Below are 25,944 nucleotides of genomic sequence, written 5' to 3'. Positions count from 1 at the left end.
AAGTTATTAGACAAGATAGCATTATTTGTTTTCAACAAGCAAGCACACCTGTAACAGACGGTATGCCAGCTGCTGCTAGGAGCCATAACAAATCAATGTGATGGAATTCACAATGATAATCCCTTTTTCTCTTTGAAGCCTATGACCAATTTGTCCCTCCTTCCCTTGCATAGCTATTAACTCAGTTTTAATATGTCCAAGAGTGATGCTCTAATGCTCAATATAACACTGAAGTGAACTGTGGCTGTATTTTCAGAAGTTCAAAGATCATCTTAGTGTCAAGCTCTCCTTGATTAAGTATTCTGCTAGCTTTTGCAGTCTATTTCCTATTCTAGAAATAGCCTGAGTCACGTAAAAGGTTGCCTTCTCTTGCTTAGAATACAGATCCTTGACGTTTTTATTATTATAGTTAATTAATTATAATACCATAATGTTATTGTCATCAACATTTTTCACAAGTTTATTTTAAGCTTCTTTTATGTCTCAGCGAGCACAGCTAAATTATTCTCTCACCTTCTAAAATACATCGTTAAAACTAGTTTTCTCTGTTAAAGAAATATATTCTTTGTGAATATATACTATCTTGGCAGTAGCACTTTTTTTTTTCTTTTTTTTAACCTGTGAAGGCTAACAAACACTCCGTGTTACGTACAGAACATATAGGAAGAAAGTGCTCCTTCATGCCACTTTTACCAAAACCATCATTAGGTAATTCTGGAAAGTTGAGATAAAGTTGACTAAATATCTGAGCAGTAGCTCTAATCTACTTTCTTCTATAAAAGGGATCAATTTTTGCTCAGGAGCTAATAACCTTCATAATTTCCTGCTTTTGGAGATCTCTCAGAGTTTCCAGAGAACTGGGACCGAAAAACAGGTATATCAATTCCCCCCCAGACCCTACCTATGGAAACGCCATTGGTGAAAATTGAGTTCAGTGCGTGGCTGCGGGCTGGGCTGTGCGACTCCAGGACACTGTCATCCAGAAGGTGGCGCGGCTTCTCCGTCGGGAAGGTGGCACTTTTGCTCTCCACTACACTGAACTGACACATCATGCTGGAAATATATAGACAGGAAAATGCAAGAACCTTCTTATGCCATCTGATAACAACCCTTTCTATCTGATTTTTCTGCTTAGACCTTGCCTTATCATACAATGATCATAAATATCCATAGGTTATTAAGTAGCAAGCAGATAAATGGTACTGCTCATTTTCCCGCTGCTTGTATATATGCTCCTGGACTACCTAAACAAGTTTCAAATTTTAGCAGCCTTTTTAAGTAACAAGCATTACTTTTCTGCAAATGGGAAACTATGTAAGTTTTTTACTCCTCTCTGTACAGTATGTGAACATCATGGGTAGATGCAAAGGTAGAAAAACAAGCGGGCTCCAGCTAAGGCACTTCTCAGTAATCCTGCACTAAGCTGAACTAACACATCAAGTATGCGAACTACTTTTTTGTTAACCCATTAAATGTGAAATTTGGTATATGCTACCCTTAACTGGGGAGCAGGTGCTCTTACTTAGCTGGTAAGTGGTACAGAGAAAAATGTTTCTAACCTGTAGAACAGTCCAAAAGGTCACAACTTTCCTGAACGATAATGAGTGCCAAGAAGCTAGCATGTCTCCTTAGATTTATTAGTCAAGATGTTAACAACAAAAAAAAAAAAACGTTCTGCACACCAGGCATCCACAGGCCAAAGTAGCTATACAACTTTGGAGTACTGACAATTTCTGGCACTAGCAGAGAACAGTGTCAGCGAAGTATAAAGAGAAAACCTACAGAATAGACGTTAAAGCCTGAAACTCTCCTGCAATACAGGAAAGGGAAGAGGCAAATACCAAAGAGTGTTCTGCTGCCAGATTAAACCTTTGTGATGTGTGAAATTGCCTGATGGTGAGACAGCCTGGTGTACCCACTTGTTTCCCAGGCTGTGACTCTTCCTGTGCCTGGGTACAGGAGGTGTAGGTAGACTTGCTGCTACTGAGGCATCAGGACATGTTGGTCTCCTGCTGAATTTCATAATTGCTGACACTTCAGATGGACCTAAAAGACACACATAATTTAACATTGAACTGATGCAAAACCCAGAAAGGTCATGGGCTTGTGTGCTTAGCTGCTGATTAAAATTAATTGCTACAGATATACTGAACACACCATTTCTGAGCAAGTATTTCTTCCACATCGGGGTTATAACATCCATTTCTACTATGAATTCATCTCTATATACTTGAACTGCCTGGAAGCAATTTTTAAAACAGCTTTGCACATACTTTCAACAATGAACTCCTACAAAAAAATCTTGGCACCCTTAAAAAAGCTGGATGTGCCAAAGGGTAACATGCAGAACCATACAGTCAGTTTGTACTTTGGGTGTGAGCAGGAGTGTCCACACACGTTTCTGTTTTACTCACAACTCCATGTTGTGAATACATGGTAAACAACCTGCTTATACTGACTCACTGTTTAAGCATGTAAGAGAAAGCAGGGGCTTTTCATGTATTTATGTCCAGACAGATGTATTACTTCTCACTCATCTATGAGCTTTAGCAATGTCTCACTGCAATTATTTTTCCTCTCATTTAACAAATTTTATGAGGCCCCATGGAAAACCTGGACAAGATATTCTTGTTCCAGTTCCTTGATGCTGTTCGCAAAAGATCAGCAACGAACTTTGCAATACAGCAGTGAACAACAAGGCCTATCATCATACTCAGTGAACGCAAGGCTATTCTCGGCTTCACAATAAACAGTTAAGATTTCACTGATAAATATTTGGTTGTGATGTTGGTACTCATGACAGAAGTGGGAATGGTGGTCATGAAAGTGGCTGTCTGCCCCATACCTGCTTATTTCCAGACTTGGTACAGATTAAGTAGCAGCAAAACAGATCAAAAAAAAAAAAAAAAAAAAGGAGCCTCAAGACAAGAAGAAATAGGAAACTTTCTAGCAGCCGAGAGAGAGGAAACGAAGTTCATTAGAAGAATTTTCAGTAACACCATTCATCAGATCATCATTTAGTGGGAGGAGAAAAGAAGAAAAAGAGAAAACACACTGAATCCTGTTTTCTGCTTTCTTCCTGTACACCATCATATATAGGAAGGGATTTTTGCCTGCTTGGCTTTGCTACCATTTGTTTATCACAACTGAGAATTTGTGAAACATGACACAAGTAGCATGAGTCACTGGCATGTGGCTTCAGACAAGGTCTTATGTTTAAAGGTCACATGCAATTCTAAAAAAATGCACTTTTAATCATTTCTTGATCCAGAGATTCAACCAGAACCATATGCCTGGGAGGTCAGAAGAAAAAGGCTTAGTACAATGTTCTGATACATTTTCAATTAAAATGTTGCATTTGTAAGAAAACCTTAGAAGCTTTTTCCCCAAGGTGAATAAAGTTCACTCTCCTCTTCTGCCATGGAGGCTGAGCACCAGTTAGAGCATAAACGGAAAGTGTGATGCCCCTTAATGTTGCTACGGGATTGGTTCAGTTTTCTATGGCTACTTGTTGTGTTGTTCAGTTCTTTCTCTCTGGTGCTATTGCCAGTTCTAAATCATGATTTACATTAAATCCTTTTAAGTGGATGACATTACAGTTCACTGAGAGCTACTGAAACAATGTTTAATAAATTGTTGAAACTACAGCCTGTTAAAGAATAGCAATCTCAAAGCACAGCCTTAAATGAGTACTAGTATATTGCACTGCTTTTTCACACAGCCACTATGCCACAAAAAATTTAAGTTATTTAGATGTAATACATAACAGTTTAAAGGATTAAGTTTCTCACCGTGGAAAGCCACTAAACTCAAAGCAGTAAGACTGTTCAATTAGTTTGATTTTAAGGCAATGTTCATTGACACAAAGCATGGAGACTACATCAAAACATCTATCTAGAGAAAAAACAGCAAAATAGCAAGCTTTATGCTGACACAATCAAGCCATAACATAATCAAAGTCAGTTGGCTTTATCTCCAGGTAGTTTACAGGTTCAAACATTACCCCTAACAAAAACCTCTAAATAAAAAATAGAGATGATGTCTATCAACAAAAATAGTTCTTTGAGAATCTACAGTTCACTTTAGTTTAGGAAATGAAATCCCCATTTAGCAAGCATGGGGTGAAATTTACACTATGAATATAACAGAAACAAAAATATTTGCAATCATTATAAATTAATTATAGCAAGAGCTTTTATTACCTGGACAGAGAGAAGAAAAAGTTTGTTAAAAAAAAGTGAAACAAATTATGTAATATGACTAAGAGGACTGTGTATCTCAGACTGAAGACTGATATAAAACCTGTTGTATCAGACTTCAGTACAGGTTAAAATACTGCCCGAGTAAGGTGAGATGTCCCAGTGGTGACAGAATTTGTTGGAATAGGTGTAGGAGCCTTACAATTTAAGCCAACAGTTCCAGCCTGGCTTACTTACCATTAGACATTACAATTGCTTTGATCAGTCCTGTGAAAGGAGATAATGGACTTATTTTAATTCCTAGTTAGGTGTCTTCAGGGAAGATCCCAATGAAAACAGAATGCTTTGTGGGAGAAGGTGAAGACAAGTATCACCTATGCTGATGATATTCTCTCTGGAGTGGCCATTTTCTATGTAGCTCTGTATCTTCCTCATCTCCAAGGCAATAGAAGGAAATATATACAGTTTGTCTCTGTTAACTCTGTGTTAAGACAAAAAGAATCTGAGCCTATAAACCTTTATAAAGTCTTTACATCTGCTCTTCTGTCAAATGTCTATGAAGAACTGAGAAGTTCAGAGCTCTCGTTAGACTGGAACTCTGCTGCAGGGTACAGTCAGTTCAGTAAGAAGACGGGGCACAGAGGGTGTCAGCGTGAGTTATGGGGCACAGGGGAGACGACCTCGTTTCTATAAAGGGGTAAAATACAAGAAAGCCTGTGCCAAGAAGTATGCCAAGGAGGGTAAGTGGTGAGATGCTGATGAAACCTGCACAGACCAAGGGATATTTATGGACATACCAGACTGCTGAGCAATTAGCTGGGGGAACTATGCCTGAGACTGCTGATAACAAAATCCCCAAACTTAAATTCATTTGAGAATGAGTTATTTTGCCCCCCCCCTTTTTCTTCTTCCTTTTTTTTTTTCCCTCCAATAACTGAAGTCATCTGCTACTACTCTCTTCACTCTCCTGGCTCCACTCCTAGTGCATACTGTTACCATGATTGCTATTCTGTTTTTTTTTTGCCTTTCATGGAGACAAAGCACTCTTAGTAGGATTTTCCAGTCAGCTGGCATGAACAAGGGTTAGTTTGGCTTTCATTATTTCTCAACATCATTTTTAAGTCTATGCTGACATGTACAAAAAATAATGTATAAAAATATTAAAACATTATTAAAAATTGTTTGCAGTAGGGAATGTAAGACAACTTCATCAGAATGAACTGAGTACTGTTTAGCGGTCTGTGGCAAGAACATTTGGAAAAGTTTACACACGTCCCAAAGGATCTCACTGTTTTTTTCCTTTGCATAATTTTTCCATGAATAATCCTTCGAATGTTATAAATGAATGTTACTTTTGCAATCCTTCAGTAGAACATGTGAACATTTACAGTCTCCAGAGCTTTTAAATAAAGCAACAGAGTGAAGAAGTAATGGTTCACAATTTTTATTTGCTAAAAGTCTATCAATAAACCAATACTAGGCATCCAAACAAAAAAATCTGCAAATGAGTTGCATATTGTATGATGAAAAATTTGAGCAACAGGATTTTTTTGTAGAAGGTAAAAACAGCTTCAACTAGTTACTATTTTTTCATGAGTAGCTAAGAAGCAAAATTGATGTTTACGAGCTCTGTTTCTAAAACTAAATAAGGACATTCCAAGACACAGATTCTCTACTTAAATCTCTGCTGTGAGTTTTTGCTTTTCTGTTGCCATTGTAACCGAAGTCAGTGGGTGACAATTAAAACTTTCAAACACAAAGACCTACTTGCAAAACACACCATAAGGAAATGAAGAAGAACGTTGTGTATGCAATCAAGAAAGACATAAAAATTATTAAATCTAGAATGATGGCTGTTGTCAAAGCACAGATTTCATTTTCAAAGTATTGCAACTAGATCCTGTCAATGCGTATGACATGCAATGTTGCACCGGCTTCTCAGACAAGAACATGGTAAGAACAGGACTCTGGCTGCACTTTTCTGCTTTCCCCCACAACAAGTCTCGCTTGAAAACAAAAAAACTAACAATTTCTAATACCATGCGCCCTGGGAATACAGGGAACATAAACATTTCTGCCACATGATCCCTGTTGCTATAATTAGTGTTCTATTCTAAGGTAAAGATAAATTTACAAAAAGTAGTTTGGCAACGTTACTCTGCAGTGCATTTTTTTTTTATCCTAAGGACAATAACTAGTATAGAATATTAGTCTGTCTACACTGGCAATCAAGATTTTCTAATTCTAGAAATTTCACACAAAGAAAAACTTTAATTCACTGTTTCATTACAGACTGTGCTTTTAAACATTCACATTTATTAAAAAGGACTATTTCCTTTTTTTCTCAAAATCATTTGACTTGCTTTGGTCAACTAATGCCACCCCCCAAATTCGTAACAAACTAAATGAGATATTAAGAGAGAGGGACCTGTTGTTCTTTTGGTTCACTTCCCTTCGCTTCCAGGTTCTATTTTTTAGAACCTACTTTACGTTTACAGAGCTCCAGAATACATTTATTAGGCAATTTATTAGGTGTTTCTCCATAGCCCCCTCAAACCTGTAACAAAAATAGTTCGACCAATTTTTAAAAATTTTTATTTTTCCAAATGCTACCACCTACTGTTGCCAAGAATGCTTGGAATAAATATAGCATGGCCCTCTTTTGATGTAGTCTTTGATTTATGTTCAAATTTGCATTTGAACACATCCACTAATTTAAAGGATAATTCCAAAAGCATGGCTTGCAACAAGTGAATAAACACTGACGGATGCATCAATCTTTTGTAATGTCTAAAAACAATTATAGAAAAATAGAACATTCAATGAGCAGATTAAGTTATACTTTTCCTTCCCATAAATTTAAGTGTAACAGTGAATCATGCTGGATTGATATCTCAGGATAAAGATGTCCTTTAATGGCCATGTACAGTTTAAGTAGGCGTGGCTCCATTCACCTGTCTCCATTGGTATTGGGAAAAACCTGCGTGCATGTGTGATAGTTCAGTCTTCTTGGACTATTCAATTCTGGCCTATTTTCTTTACTAAAATTGCCAAAAAAAGGAGACCAGCTGTTACAAATTAAGTGATGTGGACACTGAGGGGAGTTTGTTGATGCTAATATATGAAGTGTCAAATAAAATACAAAATGAACCGTAGAGGAGTCTGCCCAGTAATTCTCAATCCAGTACCTCCAAGAGTAGGATCATGGAAATAGGTTAATAATGGTAAAAGATGAAGTTCAGTACAGGTAAGATCACTGTTCTAGTTTAATATAGTCAGCAAACTGGACAAGCCCATCAGAAACCTAGGACACTTTTGTCTGTGCCAGTTTATTAAGACCATGTATAACTAACCATATTTCTAATGCACTTCTGACTGCACTGTTAACACGCTTGAGTGTATTTCCTTCAGGTGCTCCCTGAATAGAGGTGACATTTTCAATTTCAGGTGTTACTTTTATAGATTCACTAATGTACAAAACCCTTACTTACACTTCAGTAAAAATGCTGAATTTCTTGCAGCTGGATCTGCAGAGTAATGTGTGAGTTTGGACAACATCTATACTGACAGTGAAGACATATCCACTATGAGAGCATAGCTGCAAGGAAACTGAAGTCTGAGCTCAAAAAGAACAACACAACATTAACCAATCCATCAACAAAAAACTCCTTGCAAAAATTATTTCAGGTGGCTGTTCTGAAGAAAGAGACACAGAGTAGATAAAATCCCTTGTTTTCTGGCTGTTTTATGTGTTTTTAGCATTCCTAGGTAATAGCTTGGTAGTTAAAAGAAGTATAAGTTAAACTAGGATAGTAAAGAGACTCGTTTGCTAAGGAAGTCATAAAAAGTACTAGAAAGTGATTTTAAAAAGTTAAAAACTCATCATGATCGTCTTCTCTGATGATTTTTACAGAATATTCTACAATTTTTAGGAAGCTTTGGTCTATTAAGAAAAATACCGAGCACACTAATTCTGGCTGGGTTTAGTGGTTGATAATAGCATGTGAATCCCACACATTTGTTTGGTATTAATTTCTTTTGAAAATACTCAAGTAAGTTTTAAAAATTTGTAGGGAAAGTATCACAAAGGAAGAGATTGGAAGTGACCGTAAGTTTGAAACTAAAGAGCAATGTTTTCTGGATGGTCTGTAAACTTTTGTGAAGAAAACAAAGTTCTGCCATTTCTAGTTTAAGTACAACATAAGAAAAGCAGACACTATGCACATGAAGCAATAATCAAGCACTTGCGAGAGGATTAGACAAACCGCATTTCTACAGAAAGACTGGCTGCTAAAGCACTTAACACAAACTATTTATTAGTTGCCAAAGCAACCAGTAAAACAAATGGCAAAATTAAATGTCAGACTTGGTGTTTACATGGAAATTTTTTTAAAAAATTCTAAAACTCTGAGAGTATTTTAGAGATGTCACTAGTGTAGTCTACCTACTTCCAGAGAGTTACAAATGTGCTAACATTCCACTATCTCTTCCTTCTTCTTTGTACATTTTAAACTCCTGCATATCACATAGTTTACATCTGATGAATCTATCACTTCTATTAATTAAAATACATATTAAAAGCTCTTCGGCAGCTCTCAAAGCTGAATGGATTCAACACAATGGGCTGAAATCTATCCCAGTAACAAAAAGGAAAATACACCGGTTTCAGATTAATTGCTCCATATTATTTCTAGGGCAGTAAGGTAAACCTCTGGTCTGCCCATTGTCCTGTTAAGAATTATACTGAGGCCCACTTAGAAGAAACAGAACAAAACAAAACGTAGAAAACAAAACAAAATGAAACTAAACTAAACTAAAATAAAGGAAGGTTGAGGAACTGTCCCTGAGTACTGCATAACAAAAATCCCAAAATAAAGGACCCATTGCTGAGGCCTAGGTGTTGCTAGAAAGGCTTTCTAAATGCTAGAAACCCCTCCTAATTTAATGAAAGGGTTAGTTAAAGCAAACAAAAACTTGAAGGCTAGTCATTGAGTCACTCACTTAGTATTAGAGAGATGATTTCCTGGGCATCATTATTATTTTAATATTATTTTATCTTTTTATATTAGTTTTCCAGGACAGGATAGACATGTTTCAGGCAGCAAGTAACCATTTTCTACATTCTGATTAGTACATGAGCCCTGAACTTTTCAGCATTAAGATGATAAAGAACATGCATAAAGTTTTCTATACTGAGCTACACTCAGTGTGCAAATTCTAAGAAACTTAAGTTGCTTAGAAAGCTAACTTATTTGCTATATATTACATTAGATCTTTTCTTTTGTTCTGGAAAAATACATTAAGTTATACCTTCCAAAATAATCTGTTTAATAGCTGTACCATAAATGCTTGGCACCTCCTAGCCAACACTGCAGGAACACAGATGTCTTTTACAGCTAATTCAACTGGAAACTGTGAACAGTTAGCATACTATAAGCTCTCCAGTTACATATTCTCCCCAGCCCCCCTCCCTCTCTCCCTTCCTCCCTCCTTCTCCCTCTCACCATAGCAAGGCAGAACGAACTGACTTAAGTTGCTGCCAAGGAAGTTGTGTGAATGACACAGTTCCTCAAACACATACAATTAAACTGTTTAAAGCTCCTTTTTAAATGCTACTTGCAAGCAACAAGAATCTCTGCAGTGTTTTGGAAAGCATGAAAACTTTCTGTGAAAGCACTATTCACAGTTATATATGAATTTGGTAATTAAATGAGACCATCATAGCCACTAATAATATACAAAACACAGCCTGTTGTAAGACATTCACTTTAATCAGATGTCTGCCTCCTGTTCAAAATTTACTGAAAAACCAGTTGGCAACCACAGTGGAAAATGGACACATGGTTTTCTCCAGTACTTTGCAAACAGTACTATTGGAGGATATAGCTGTTTTTATTGAGCTTCACACTCCTAAAGATACTTCAAGGGGGAAAAAAAAAACCACAATGTCCCTGGCTAGCGTAAACTGTTAATCTTCTTTTGAAAGAGAGAATGCTGAAGTGGGGTAGAATATGAAGTCACGATGCTGAGGAGGAAAATCAGTTTCTATCATCAACACAAGTATATATACTTTAGGACATGAAGAAGATACCATTTCCTGCACTTATGTCCACCATAAACTTTGGAATCAACGTTTCTTCATACTTGGAAACATATGGCAGCCTATAAGAAGCAAATATGTCACATGCAGAACTTAACCACAGAATCAACCAGAATTAGAGCTATTAATAACATTTTAACTTTCTGACTACCAGGAGAACTGAACTGATGACTGCCTTTTGGGGACAAGAGCCTTTATTTATAGTCCATTGAAATGGACTATATTCAGACTTCTACGCTTTTGACTGGAACATTGAACTACTGCCTAAACTATTTTCAGATCATCTCTTATGATCATAGCTTGCTGACTACAAAGGGTTTACTCCTGATGCACAAAGGTTGAAGTGGAAATAATCTCAAAATATGATTTGAATGAATTTTCAATCAAAATAATGTTCATTTGAATACTTTAGAATGTGCTATTTTTAATTCTGCATGGTCAAATAACTCATTACTAGTACTTGCATATCTTACATTGGAATTATTCAAGACTAATGTGGATGACTACATTTATTAATGTTGTGAAATAAATAATAAATTACTGCCTTCATGCTTAATTAAATTTTGATGTGAATTCATAATAACTTACTTAACTAACCTTCCTCAGGAATTAATTTGTTTTTTTTTCAATAAAGTACATTGAAGCCTAAGTAGCCATTGAAGCCTAATAAATGCCTTTAGTAGCATTTTTGCAGTCACATAGGCGAAAAAATCCAACTGGATTTTACAAAATGCTGGTGGCATTCATTGTCTAACTGGCAGTAAATGAGAACTCTCCAGCTGAGCAAGAAACAGCAGTCTACAAGCACGTCAATCTGTTGAAGGAAATACTAACAGAAAAACTAAGCAACAGAAATGACTCAAGACTTGGTTTCTATTCACCATTCTGAATAAAGCAACCTTACAGAGCATGTAGGGACACTGCAGATTCAGAGGTGAAAATCCATTCTCTCCTAATACTGCTGGATAACCTACAATTTCCTATTCACCTCAGCATTGACCCAGTCAGTATTTGTGGACTCCAGCTACGCTCACTGCAGTATAAAGCCACATTACTTGCCTGGCTCAGGACAGTTCAAAGCTCTTGTTTCTGGCTTTAGAACTGTATTTTTATTTGCTTTCCATTACAGCTCTAATGAAGTCTAAGCCCTCAATTAACAGTTATACAGTATTGGTGATGATATTATGCTGCTATGACTGAAGTTTGAACTTCCAAAATCATCCTAATGAAATGTTAACTTCATAAACCTGGTATAAAGCATTTAAAAGTGAGCAATACAAAGTAAAAGCCAACAAAACCAAAATCCCACTTGTATGTCTGCCTTTAATGCATTAAATACAATGAAGAGAACCAATTACTTAAAGTTTCAAGTATGAAAAAAATTATCTTCACAAAAACAATATCAAGCTTGACATGTCTGTACAAAGTGTTAACCAAGAACACCTTATGAACTTAACAGAGTTACGAAAAATTCCTCATATGAACTAACTTCCTTATATTTTACCCAGCAACTAATAGAACTGAGCATTGAAGAGGAATGTAGAGAGCACCTTCCTGCAGAAATGTTTTCTTCCAAGTTATTATTTCTGCAGATTGTATTTCTTTTTCCTTTAAACAGTATAGACTGAAGATCAGATTAAACTTATCTGACTCCAGGAATGGAATTCACAACCTGAGACAAGCCATACTTTTCCTATACTGCCCATTGGACACTTAGGAAGGGACGAAGGGGCTCACAGCAGCCAATATAGACAGTCAGGAGGTGGAGGAAGAACACCCATATTTATTTTTCTTCTTTCATTATGAACATCTTCCTTTTTTTTTTTTCTTTTTTTTTTCCCTCCTTTCTCATTTAAACTGTCTCTCTCATTTGGTATGAAAAAAAGACATTTTGAATGCAAAATTAAATGGCTTGTCAGATGAGAAATGTACTCTTTTGTTTTTAAAAACTTTTTTTTTTAACATATGATTTAGCATGGTGAGACAGAAAACAGGCCGTTCAGCTTAACAGATTAAAATAGAAGAGATTTTGTGATAATGGCTCCTAAGTACATTTTATATATTCTGATGTTTGTTTAGTCTGTTCATAGAAATACTTACATTTCTCTTCATCTGTAAATTAAATAATTTAATTAAAAATGTTACACATGCTTAGTTCCTTTTCTCAGATGGTTTTTAGAAAACCAGTGCCAATATAACACTTTCAATGTTCAGTCCAATTGGAAATTCTAAGAAGCATTGCTCATTGATGCATGTTCATAGCAGTAATCAGTTTGAAGAGGAGTCTTTGTGTAAGTGTTTAGGTGGAAGAAGAGTGAGATTATGAAGAATTTAATTTTATACCTCTACTTCAATATATTCTGACGACAGAAGATGTCCAAGGCCAAAACACTATCAACTACTATCTAGAAGATTTTTAAAAGACACAAGAGTTGTACATGCATACCCTACAAGTGATCCTTGTAGGCATTTCTTAAAAAAAATATTTCTCATCATGATCTATTTTCACAGTTAAGAGATAAAGTAACCTATTCAATGGATCAGATCATTCACATGAATCTTTCTATTGTGTGTCCTCCCCCTTTACACAATGAAATTGTCTCAAATTTGTGCCTCGGTTTACACAGAAACCTGAAAAGAGAATTTCCTGTATTACTCACTGCATTGATTTGTTTATACTGAAAGAATTCTTCCTGCCTCACTTATTAAATGCTATTGAAAATGCAAACATTTGTAAAAAGAAAACAAAACAAAATGAAAAACCCCCACAACCATACAACAAATCTATTTTCTGTTCCAATGCTAACAAACATTCTGAGTTCTCCTCAAACCCCAGTTGTTTATACACAGATTAGGAATATCCTATTGATGACTCATGTTACTGAAATACATCTGAACTGCTGGTGGACTTAGAAGTTCATAGCAATACTACTGGGAATGATGGTCCTGCAGTAGACTCTTATACAATAACAAGGTTAGTGGGAAATCTATGGGGGAATCTATTTGTGCCACTTGGCGATTTGCACTGGTCAGTTCCAGGGATTAATTCTAGATGCACTGTGCTGTAACTGGGCTTTTATCAAAGCAGAAAAAAATCCAATAGGTTTTCTGCTTTTTATTGAAGATACAATACTTACTAATAAATCATATCAAAAATGCTGCTTCTTTGCCACCCAGAAAGGCAAATTACTCAGTATACCCCTGATCTGCAATCTCCACAAATTAAGTCTTACTTCTGAAATCAAATTTATTTTTATTTATTCTTAAGAAAAAAAGAAAGAGCTATGACTATGGACTAAACCATAATAAGCTGAGGTGGTAGTGTCTGATCAGAATGAAAATAAAAGAATTGCTTTCATTCATTCAAGATCAACAGATTTGTTTTGCCTAGCCAAATGAATGCTGATATGTGCAAAATCAGTCCTGTCATGTGGTATATAATTTGTCACTGTAAGGCAATTATATAAGACAAAGGAAAATGCTAACCCAAGTACAAGTGGGCCCTATAAAAATTTGTAGTAAAAATCAGATTTTTAACAAGTATCAGAAGAGTGGTGTTTTTGACCAATGTGTGCTGAAACTGGCCATATGCAAAGAAAGGGAACAATTTTCTAACAGTCTTTAAAAGATAATTTTGTAATTGCAACAAAAGCCCATATTTGAAACCGATTAATGGGCTCTCCTGTACACTTCAGTAGATTTCTGTAATTAACATTATTTTCTTACTCAAACTTTCAAATAAACTTTTATACCTGCAAGATCTTCTTTAGAGGAAACCAGTCGAGGAGAGCTGTTACCTGGCTCAATTCTTAATGATAATCTGGAAAAAAACAAATGTTTAGACAAATTAACAGTACAATTTCTCAATAAAAGTTGAAAGAATCTGATTAAAGTAATTATTTTGGCAGTGGTAAGCAGCAATTTTACTTTGCTGGAAATGTCATTTATTTCATTATGTAACAAAGCAATACATTTTAAAAGTAAATCACTACCTGTTAGATCCAAGAAAGAAACTGTGAGGAAAGCCTATGAAAGCAGAAACGGAAATTGATATCGTATACTCCCCATTAACGTAAAAATATAATTTCCTAGACTTTCACTTCAAAAAAAAAAGAAAAACCCTTACAAAAGTCAGTAAATGTAGAGAAACCTAATAGCAAACATTTTATTCCCCGTGCATGAAAAGGGAATCTATTCTGTTATCTTGTGAAAATGTGGAATCAGGAAAAACGATTTAAAAATATTAGTTACTATAACCTATAGAAAAGAAGCATAAGAGGGGAGAGATGACCAAAGCTTAATAGCAAGCGCTTAATACTCAAAAAGATTATTAGAATGAAATTATAATGCTATACATCCCTCCTCATGTCTTGATCTTCTAGTGCATAAGGCTTCTGCCACCTATAAAGTTAATGCACTCTTAACTTGACAGTTCTCTCTCTGTTCTGTACCAGTTTGACAGCAGAAGTACAGAAGACGACACTGTTAAGTAAAGTTTAATGGAATAGGAAGAGAACCAAAGGAAATAACTGATGTCACTGCACAGCATTAAACACCCACTTCACACGCTTAACTTTAAATAAAACCATAAAAAGGGGGTGAGGGAAGGACCCTATGACAGCATTTCAAAATATCATGTAGGGCCTAACTACCTTTTTCCTTCCTACCTTGTCCTTCATGTATACAGATTTTTATTGGAAATACCTCCCAGTTCATTTTTCACAGTGTTCAAATATCATCAACTATGTTTTACTGTGAAGTTATTTAAACAAACCCACAGTCCTTTTTCACATTTTAGAATTTATATTCTTCTGATATTGCTAGATTCTTTTAACTGTTCAAAGTTATGCACTTCAAGTAGGTAACGAATTATTCTTCCCCAGACTCTCCTCTCGTCTCCTCTCCTCTCCCTTAACATGATTTCAGTGACTAAGCGGCAACATGCCTCTCCAGGAAGCCAGTAATGAGGAAGTTATAAAACTCAGAACATGATAAAGATGTTAATCACATGGGAATTCACTTCATTATGGAAAAATAGAAAAAGAAGCCACTGAGGTCTCTTCTTGTATTTAGGGTCCTATCATGTGATTTTTATTTTTTTTTAGGGTCCTATCATGTGAATTTTGTGTTGTTAAGTACAAGTTAAGGAAAAGACTTATGCAGAAGGTCTTCATCTTAACTGGTAGGAAATAACTGTCTAAAAAAACTTATTAACATGATTTTTGGCAGCAATTTCTGATAGCTAATATGTTTACAAGTTGTTCTGAGAAATTATTTTACAAAGCAAACAAACCCAGTTTCAAAGCAGCTGTTGGAGGCATTTTGTTGTCAAATGATTGAATACAAGCATTGTTACACTGATAAAAAATCAAAGGAGAATTAATTGGTTCCTTACTTCTCCAACTAATTTTATTTAAATAGAATTTTAAGACATTTAGGCAAACTGATGTCAACTTTTTTAAAGAAAACCTCAGAAATATCTTGTCTTGGGTTTGCTGTACTCTGATGTTGCCTATTTTACAGAATTGCTTCTTTAAGCTTACAGGTTTAAAAACACCCCTTAAAACTTCTTAATTTGGATTCTCAGCCAAGACTTCTCTATGGCTGTCAGTAAGGCACAGCCTCCTTTCCCCAGACTGTCTTTCTTGACTACAGTAAAGTAACTGAAGGAAAGACAGAGGTGAAGGACTGAGTAAGAAGGTGAATGGAGAAAACATGCCTATTTATCCTAACAAGGACCAAGAATAAGGTGTGGAGAATACCGGGTCTGACCTAATCATTCTGAGTTCAGCAAAAAGAATTGTTTTGGAACCACTGCAAGGCATGGCAGGTTACAAAATGACGTGGCATAATGCCACAGTGTATGGATACTGTTGTCTAGCTCAGGGAAAAACTGCATACCTGGGGACAAGCACTCTCCTCAGATCACTTCTTACACTCCTGGGGGAGGAAGAAGATTCTGCAGTAGTTGCATCATGGTATTTCTGAAACCTGTTGGTTGTTGGTGATTCCCTGAGAAAATGATTAGCAATATATTTTGAATATAATTGGAAGGAATCCTGATGTTTTGGTTCCTATTTTTCCCCTTCAGTCTTGTAACCAGCATATTTAATTTCTCATCTTCTGCCGAGAACAGTATATGGGCTGAGCAAGAAAAATCTATTATTTATAGGAAATGACATCATTGTCAGGGGTTTTCTGGAGTATTCCTACTTGCTGACAAGCACAAACCAAAAGCAAGCAATTAGACTGGCACAAAAAATTGAAGAGAAAAGCTTTGTTTATACAAAGTGGCTGCCAAATTTTCCTTTTCAGTGTAACTGAAGTTCTCATTTGGTGAAACGTGCGTTGGGATCCTGCCAATATATTGTAGGGCAACTATCTAAGCTTCTCTCCGACATCCTGGTACTGAGATAGTTCTGTTCTTCCTCCCAGAAATCAAGCAGCCTCTTCAGAGTATACTAATACTGTCCCTGGCTAAAAAAGAGCAGTCACTGAAAAGAGAAAGAGGTAGAAGATTCCTTCCCACTATAAAATCTTACCACTCTTAGCTTTTTTAAAGCTTAAAGTTTCTTTTGGCAGGGGACCAGAAAATGCTGTGAAGGCAAAAATGCTATTAGGGACAACTGAGAGGAAAATGTGAAATCAAATACTCAAAACAAAATACACAAGCAGAAAAGGAATAGATTTCTTTAAGGGCAGATGTGTTAAGTTTTGACAAATACAGGCTTGTACTTAAAGCTTTATTCTGATGAAACAAACTTGGTAGAATAAAGTCAAGATTCTCAAAAAAAGACCAATGTATACAAACTGCAGTAACATCTCTTATGCTAAGAACCAAATCTTTCCCTCCTTTTAATGCCTCTTGTGAATTCAGTCCAGTTTTTCCCAGCCATAGTGAAGCCTAGAAAAAAAAACTGTGAAATTTGACTGAGATATTCTTTCTCACAAACAACTGTACTTAAAAATGTACAAATAAAAGTACATAATGATCTGTAAGATACATCAAATACCTTACAGCATTATCAGCAAGGTCGCTGCTAAGGTTAAAATGATTTTCAAATTTAAACTGGAGTTACTCATGACTTGCAGTTTCTCCAAATATTATGTCATGGTGTGATAAACTTATAGAAACCACTTGTTTAATCTATTTTTACTAAGATATTAGAGTTAATGAAAGCCATGAGGCAAGTCTCTCTAAAAATCAAATAAAGCAACATAAACACTTTTTTGCATCAGGCCCAGGAGCTGTAAAGCCTATAGAAACTAGAATTCTTCACTTTTATAAATTGTTACTCAGTTTAATTTTGCTCTGTATGTGACTTTAATGACAGTTGTCAGAAATTAGTAAATAATGGCCACTTATTAAATTTTAACATTGAGATTTAAATCACAGACAAAAATCTTAACACAAATCTTAGATCACCTGACCTTTTCACAAGGCTGTGCACAATGCAAATGTTCAATGTGCCTCTGTTGCACAATGCATCTTTATTTGTGAAAAATATACAATATCACAAGACTAAAAAAAAAGGTGGACATACACATTCTATCATCAGTACTCTGGTAGGAATTCTAATTCCACAAAGCAAGTATAATTGGCAATGAAAACGTCACACAGATAAATTATTTTGTTCCAAGTCATTTTCCTGCAGAAACATCACTATTCTTAGTATCTGTGATCAGCTGGACACAAAAGCACAAACCTGCCAAAACCACAGCCAAGTATATTTTGAAGTGATCTACCCAGTGCTAGTTCAGATTCTTTTGCTGAACTTCTGCTGGAGTTTACCCCAAACAAGGGGTCAAGTTTTGGAAGACTTTCTCTCTATTTGATATATGTCCTGATAATATTCAAAGCAGTTCTTGTACCGATTCAAAAAGAATGCTTTGTCTGTGTTATTTCACTTTTAGAATCATTCTCTCAGGAAAAGTGAAGTTCCACAAACACTTATCCCAAGAATTTACATCAACAGAATTGGCTGAGGAATAGCTCTATATGTGCAATGGTTTGAAACAGAGTTAAGTAGAAGAATCTGGGGTTCTCTGAGGGACAGCATGTGATGATTAACAGGTCATTTAGTTTCTCATTTTCCCAGTCAAAATCTGTGAACACTACCATTTTCCTGCCTTGTAGAATATCTACATTAATATGCACTGGGGAAGGGGGCGGGGGGGCGCACTGAAGAACAGAAGGCTCCGGGGAGACCTCATTGTGGCCTTCCAGTATTTGAAGGGAGGGTATAACAGGAGGGGGAACGCCTGTTTATGTGTGTTGGTAGCGATAGGACAAGGGGGAATGGTTTTAAACGAAGATGGGAGATTTAGGTTAGAAATTAGGAGGAAGTTTTTCACTCAGTGTGGTGAGGCACTGGAACAGGTTGCCCAGAGAGGTTGTGGATGCCCCATCCCTGGAGGCATTCAAGGCCAGGCTGGATGCGGCTCTGGGCAGCCTGCTCTAGTGGTTGGCAACCCTGCCCAGAGCAGGGGGGTTGAAACTAAATGATCTTTAAGGTCCTTTTCAACCCAGGCCATTCTATGAACTTCGGCAACTGGAGTTAACAACTACAGTTACGTGCAAAAACAAAGAAAAAACACTTGTCTCAACATATGCTCAATAGCGTTTTTGTTTGTTTGTCTGTTTGTTTAAGTGGGGGCGGTGGGGGTGTCTCTTATGGCAATCACATTTTATTTCCTTGAACAATCTAAGTATGATTTTGCATTTGTATGACAGCAATGTCAGCTATAATTGCAGAGAAATACAGAATGGTTAGAGTAGGTCATTCTTTATGCTGGTATGTGCATGACACTGAGAACCATATAAACTAAGCAGGTATTCCCACGTTGGGAATATACAATCTTGTGACTCACTGAAACTGTTCTTCTGCTTTCACAGATACCAGCCAACAGTCTTCATTTCATTAACTGATCACGTTTCAACCCAAACTTATCTAATTATTTGTGTCTCTACTCTGATTAAGAAACTATTCCAGAATTCCATTACTGATAGTTAAAAACCATATTTCAATGCTGAGCTCATAATTTTTTGTATTCATTTATTCTTGTGCTACCATTACAAAGCAGTTTAAATTGCTCTTTACCCTTCCTACTTTTACCCAGTTGTATTTACATATAGCGATTCTGTTACCTCCACTTTTGCTTTCCCAGGCTTTCCTTAAATCTGGTGTTACAAGACAGACTTTATTCTCAACACACCATCTTTTTTTTTTTTCAAATCCATTCTAAGCACGGATGACCAGAACTGCATAGAGCACTCCATTCAAGGTCTCACCACCTTCTTGTGAAGCAGTATTAACAATTTAATTTTTCCTAGAAATATTATATTTGATAGAGAGTATGCATGAATTTGTCTTTTCATGGCTGTATCTCACTTCTGAGGGACATCTACAGATCAACACCATAAATACTTGTTAGAATAAATATTTAATATTTTGATTTTTTATGTCACTGTTAATTCAGATGGACTCTGACTCTTCTGTGATATCCCAATCACCTTTTACTTTGATGAACCCTTCCAACACTTTTATTAGCATATGGTCTAGATACACATAACTTTTGAGACAAGGCACTAACTGAAGTATTTACTAAAACTGGTAACAAGACTGGTTTTAAAGAACTCAACATTTTTCTCCAAAACATACTCTAAAATCTTTCATGTCATCCTCCTATTACTGAACATCTGGTTGCCTTGAACACTTTTAATTCTGCTCATCTAAATAGATGTACTGTATTTGTCAATAGCTAATTAGATAGCATTGCATCTACCTTGGTTGAGTTACATAAAACTTCGGCTGCAAGATTTAAAATCAATGTGCTCTATGGTGTCTACTTCACACCATTGTGAGGGTTGGCTCTTTCTCAACTGCCCCAAATTGTCAGATTTATAACTGAAGTACCAGCTTAATAGTAATTCAAATAGTAATTTGAATTTGGAAGATAGAAACACAGAATCATTTAGGTTGGAAAAGACCTCTAAGATCATCAAGTCGAACTGTTATCATAGCACTGCCAAATCTACCACTAAACCATGTCCCCAAGCACTGCATCTACATGTCTCTTGAATACCTCTGGGGATGGTACTCAGCTACTTCCCTGGGAAGCCTGTTCCAATGCTTCACAACCCTTTCAGTGAAGAAATTTTTCCAAATATTCAACCTAAACCTCCCCTGGTGCAACTTGAGGCCATTTCCTCTTGTCCTATGGCTTGTTGCTTGGGAGATGTCTTTTATGTACAGTTTACAATAGCACAGAGTCAATTCTGGACATCCTAGATATGGCTCTAGTGTTTCTGAACAAAATTTCCAGAATACAAACATTGTATAATAAAGTGAAGATTAGATTTTCATCTGCTTTTAACTTATACAAAAGTATTTTGGAAATCTGGTTAGAGTCATAAAGGACAACAGTCATTCTGGATTTTATTCAGCCATCTTGGTATTACCAACTCTGTTAATAAAATATGAAGAACTCCAGACAAACCCCACAGCATCTTCTGTCAACAGCTTTTTGTTCAACTATGAATCAAACTAACATCCATGTGATCTTTCCTTTAAATTCCCCAAACCTGAAGGAAAGAATAGTACTTACTTATAATTGTCATCTTCTACAAATTTCTGAAGTTCTTCTATGTAACGGACAGACTTCAAATACTTTTGCACATGGGGCAGTATTGTGAGATGATCTGTAGTGTTAAAACAAAACAAGATGAATATTCCCATCATCTAAAATAATTTTTTTTTTTCCTGGTTCTCATGGTTATCTCAATGTACACATAGAATGTGATATTTCCTAAAGAATAAATCAGGCAGAACTATTGCTTGGACTCTAAAAGGATGTTAAATATTTGATTAAGCAAAAGTGATGCTCAGTTGTTAAAGAAAACACAGATGCATTTCATCATCAGGAAGATTACAGGATGATATTATATGCTGCGTCAAAAGCAGAAAAGAGTTACTTTGATGCAAGCACTGCCTGGAGTTTGTACTAACTTTTGTGGGGGAAATTAAAGCCTGCAACAATGGCTGTTACTGATTCTCATACGCACAAGGTGAGTAGACTTCAAAAATTACAATGCTTAAGATACAAAGATACTAAATTCAGAAAGAAAAATCTTTTGAGGGTATGGTGTATGGACAGCAACACATGGGTCTTGTACTATGTGATTTTTATGCTTTCATAAAAACAAATGTTTTAAAGGCACACGTTATTACAGAAGATTGCTTCTCCAAGGACACATTTTAATTTTCATTCTGATTTTAACAAAAGCATTCAAAATTAATAAACAGCAATGAAGGAAACTGTAACAACTGCCAAAAGATAGGGTCAGTGAAGCGAGGAGGTTTCTTTGTCGAAGTATTCAGACAAAATGAAAGTCACAATAAGAACATGACAGCTGAACAATCTAGCTCTTCAGACTCATACATTATTATGCCTAATTCCTAGCTTTAAATAATTTATAATATCAAAATCTACAACAAAGGACAAGGGATACTTAAGCATACGTGAGTAATATCTCATTCTTCCATAATCTAAGATTTAATTTTTTTGATTCAAAATGCTCCAAAAATGTACCATTTAAATGTTCTGAATTTATTCAATTAAATTGTACAGCTGCTGTCAAGGTTTTCCAGATAGTTCCATGTTCAAGCAATGGAAATGGAAATTCATGGTAAGTCATCAACAGTATGCTCTGTATTCATCAAGACCCTGAAAAAAGCACATTTCTTGACATACGGCTTCACATAACAGGCTAAAATTGCAGAAATCAATCTTAGAGCAAAATCTTTTTAACAAACAGAAGCAGCCCTCATCTTCCTCACCAAGTGAGATATGTGAAAAATTTAACACAGAATTTAACAACTGTTATATAGATTAGAATATCTGTATTTCATTTTGTAAACGTCAGGATACTAACATTGAGGATGAAATTAACATATTGTACACTCCAAAAACATCCTATCTACTGCAAATAAAAGGAAAGATATTGAGATAATTCTGTCTGTACTTTCAGCTGTGTTTGAAAATATGCCACTTCCAGTCCATACACATACCAGTATACTCTGCACAACTTCTGTCACAGCTCTCAAAATTTAGAATACATGCTCATTTGCCTGATTTACCAGTAACTATACATAAAGGGAAGCTATAGCAGTTATTGTCCAACTCCACTAATGTTAGCATCCTGTGTTGCCTTTACACAGGGCAGAAACCTGTTATCACATTTTTGTATTATAAAAATTTTAGTTAAGACTACTAGGTGTAAAAAAAGTTACCAACCATAGTTACAGGAGACTTGTAGATCAGCTATTATTCGGAGAATATTGTTCATTTGATTGGACCTTTGTTCATTCTCCATAATGCTGCCTGAAGCAGGATATGCAGAATCAATGTAGATTAAGTCCAAGAGATAAATTCCTGAAACAAACAAATCATTTGATCAATTGATCTAGTGTTTCATATAGAAATAGTTGCATAATTATTAATGAACAGAACAGCCAGCAACTCTTGACCACTATTATATTCTGGGCCCATTAAATAAAAGAGAGCTTGAAATTAACATGTTCAAAAATGTCATTAGTGTTTTAATTCTGTATCTTTTAAAAAACAGGACAGAAAAGGTTTTGCTCATGTGGACTTATATATAACCTGATGTCTACTATGAGCAATTTGCAGAACCATAACAATGACACTAAAAAAACAGACAGTCATCTGCTACGAACTACTGAAGAGAGTGAAGGGAGTCTGGGTGTAACTGACAGCAAGTACAACAGCCTCTGGCCACAATGAACAGTTTAGCACTGCACTGTACTGCCTTCTAGGTCTGCCACTATTTACTACATTAAGACATTATTACATGTATTTGCTGAGGCTTCAAGCTGTATTTGGTAAAACACGAAGGGAAATTATGTTTTGGCTTTGATTATGAGATAATTTAAAAAGGTGTAAGGAAAAGGGTTTGATTTATTAATTTCTTTGTTGAAAAAAAAATGGCATGGTTACTTGCCAAGGCCTTGGATGTCTCAGCAAATACAGGAAGATGGTGATTATTGTAGTTGCTAAAAATCCTGATTATTCTTCTCCAAAGCACTGGCTAACTAGACAAAATGTTGTTCTTGGTTGATAAAGAAGCATGTTATATACAGGAGTCAAGTGTGGCAAGATGTCAACTATCTTCATCATCAGAAATATACCTCTCACTAAATATTTTGTAGGCAAGTATTTTGCAGAGTTGGTCTTGGCTGTACAGTACTTTCACCTTTATCAAGTAGGCAAGGAAAAAAAAAAGGGCAGGAATAAGGCCAAAATGAATTCGTAACATTTCTTGCATGGTACCCAACTGCACTTTATCAACACACGTCTTTCAGTTTCACTCATATCACTATGGCTTATAAACTTCGTTTACAGCTGTAGGCAGTTAGAAAGTCATTGCAAACAAAGGACAAACACCAATTGGGAAGTATATTCAACATAAAATCATCAAGTTTGAGAAAACTGAAAAATCACCAAGCATGGAAAGTTTTAGTTTTGAACTCTGGATAATTGAATGATAATTCTGTAAGAAAACTCACAAAAGGTACTATGAAAGCACAATGCAAGGCTTATCTGTTTACTTCAGTAACTTTCTGAATGCACTTAAATGAAGAGGTGGAGGAAACACTTGCCTTTTCTGAGGATACTTTAATCTAATTTGTTTTAGTACTTCAACTGAGTGAATGCTGGGAAGGAGTAGAGAAACTCTGTGGTGTGTGTAAAATTAATTCGAGTACTTCTAGCTATGCTTTTTGTTGATCAGGTCTCTGATGCAGACCATAGTGCCCATAGTGGTACACAGATTAAGGAAATGAAATCTGTGTATTAACCAAAGGGTGGTGATTAATGAGGATGTATTGGAAAGTGTGGGACCTGAGCATGACGTAAATGGTATGGCGTAAGGCATGGACATTGTCATGACTTCGGCTGGGATAGAGTTAATTTTCTTTGTAGAGGCTGTTTTGGATTTTTGAGGAAAATAGTGGCACACCAATGTTTGTTATTGCTGTGCTTACCCTGAGTCAAGGACTTTTCAGCTTGTCATACTGCTCTGCCAGTGAGGAGTTTGGGGTGTCCCCAGCTGGCCAAAGGGATATTCCATACCATATAGTGTCATACTCAGCAATAAAAGCTGGGTTATAGGAGGAAGGGGAGGCACTTGGAGTGATGGCATTTGTCTTCCCAAGAAATCTTTACGTGTGATGAGCCCTGCTTTCCTGGAAGTGGCTGAGTGTCTGCCTGCTGATTGGAGGTACTGAGTGAATTCCTTGCTTTGCCTGAACACGTAGCTTTTGCTTTACCTGATAAACTGTCTTTCTCTCAACCCATGAGTTCTTGCACTTTTACCTCTCTGATTCTCTCCCCCATCCCACCTGGGGAGAATGAGCGAGTGGGTGTGAGGTACTTAGCTGCCTGCTGGGGTTAAACCACAACTCATAGGAAGGAACAAAATCCTAATGCACAGTACTTCACCTTTTAGGGAAGCAAAATATGTAGTCTGCTAAGCCAGACAACAACACACTGTCATCTTTGACATGTCCTTGGTTAAAACAGCTCTCTGAGACTAAGATCTGAGATTAGTGAGAGCAATCGCTGTATACATAAAGGAGACTTGGTGCTCTTCTGATTCTTCATGGAGCCAATATGCCAGACAGACATACCCAAACTAGATAATACAAGAAAGTGTAACTTCATTCACTCTTAACAAAGAGGTTTTACTTTTTTTCCTAAAAAATACATAACTGCATGCTTAATCTGCAGGAAGTACGAAGTGCTTAAATTTGTAATCCTGTAATTTTGAAAAGAAGTTTGCAAGCAATTCAGACAAAATTTACACAAACACATAGCCACTGCCAGTAGTGATAAATAATAACGAAGTGGATGCAACCTAAATACTGTCATACCAATTTACAGTATAAATCTTTTTATATAGTCTTCAGTATTCTCACTTCTACTGAAAGAACAAAGTGCAGATCAGATTCTGCAGGAAGCCGTGTATTCTAAAGGGGAAAGCACAGTTTACACCATGAACTTAAAGCAAAATATAACTAAGTTCTAGCACATTGACTAAATCAGTCTTTTTGCATCCCAAAACTTAATGACTCTGTATGAATTAATAATAATTGTATGTATTATATGTGCACAACAGTGTATATAATTTGCTAAGACTCTGCTAAGCATTCCAGATTGTATTAAGGTGTAGGCCAATGGAGGCATCTCAAAGCAGCAGTCCTTGAAGTGATTTTTGTATATCATATAAAGAGAGCTGTCATCTAAAGGTGGGTACACATTACCTAGTTTTTTTTTAGTTGATACAAACATGGTCGAAACATATTTTGTAGCCACATATTAGTTTACCTGCTTTGAGACACGGCTCTACTAAAACCCACTCATATCAGCTCCTTTCTCTGGCTATCTCAAAATCTCACGGCTATCGATGTCACAAACTTCAGTTAGCAACAGATCACATTTCATCATTAAAAAAAATCATTTAAAAGCAGAAGCAAGCTAAGCAGAAATACTTGAATCTTCTGTTAGAACTGAAATAGAATCATTCTGAAATTACACTCTAAAAAGCTTCTACTGAGGCAGAAT

The 25,944-nt window shown here is 36.1% G+C and overlaps 1 protein-coding gene across 6 annotated transcripts in view; it reads right to left on the bottom strand.

Moving 5' to 3' along the window:
- RALGPS1 (Ral GEF with PH domain and SH3 binding motif 1) overlaps window positions 1-25,944 on the bottom strand; it is a 109,732-nt gene that overhangs the window by 10,443 nt on the left and 73,345 nt on the right. For 5 of the 6 annotated variants that reach the window (XM_040531469.1, XM_040531465.1, XM_040531463.1 and 2 more), the window contains 6 exons: window positions 22,597-22,734; window positions 20,908-21,001; window positions 16,201-16,311; window positions 14,052-14,119; window positions 1,920-2,046; window positions 902-1,053 (listed from right to left, as the gene is read on the bottom strand). In XM_040531469.1, the coding sequence (XP_040387403.1) occupies window positions 902-1,053; window positions 1,920-2,046; window positions 14,052-14,119; window positions 16,201-16,311; window positions 20,908-21,001; window positions 22,597-22,734 (690 nt within the window). The remainder of the gene's footprint in view (window positions 1-901; window positions 1,054-1,919; window positions 2,047-14,051; window positions 14,120-16,200; window positions 16,312-20,907; window positions 21,002-22,596; window positions 22,735-25,944) is intronic. The other variant, XM_040531468.1, reaches the window with a different exon arrangement.

Source organism: Cygnus olor, chromosome 19, assembly GCF_009769625.2.
Source record: "Cygnus olor isolate bCygOlo1 chromosome 19, bCygOlo1.pri.v2, whole genome shotgun sequence".
Classification (NCBI taxonomy): Eukaryota; Metazoa; Chordata; class Aves; order Anseriformes; family Anatidae; genus Cygnus; species Cygnus olor.
This window is presented reverse-complemented; position numbering and strand designations above follow the sequence as displayed.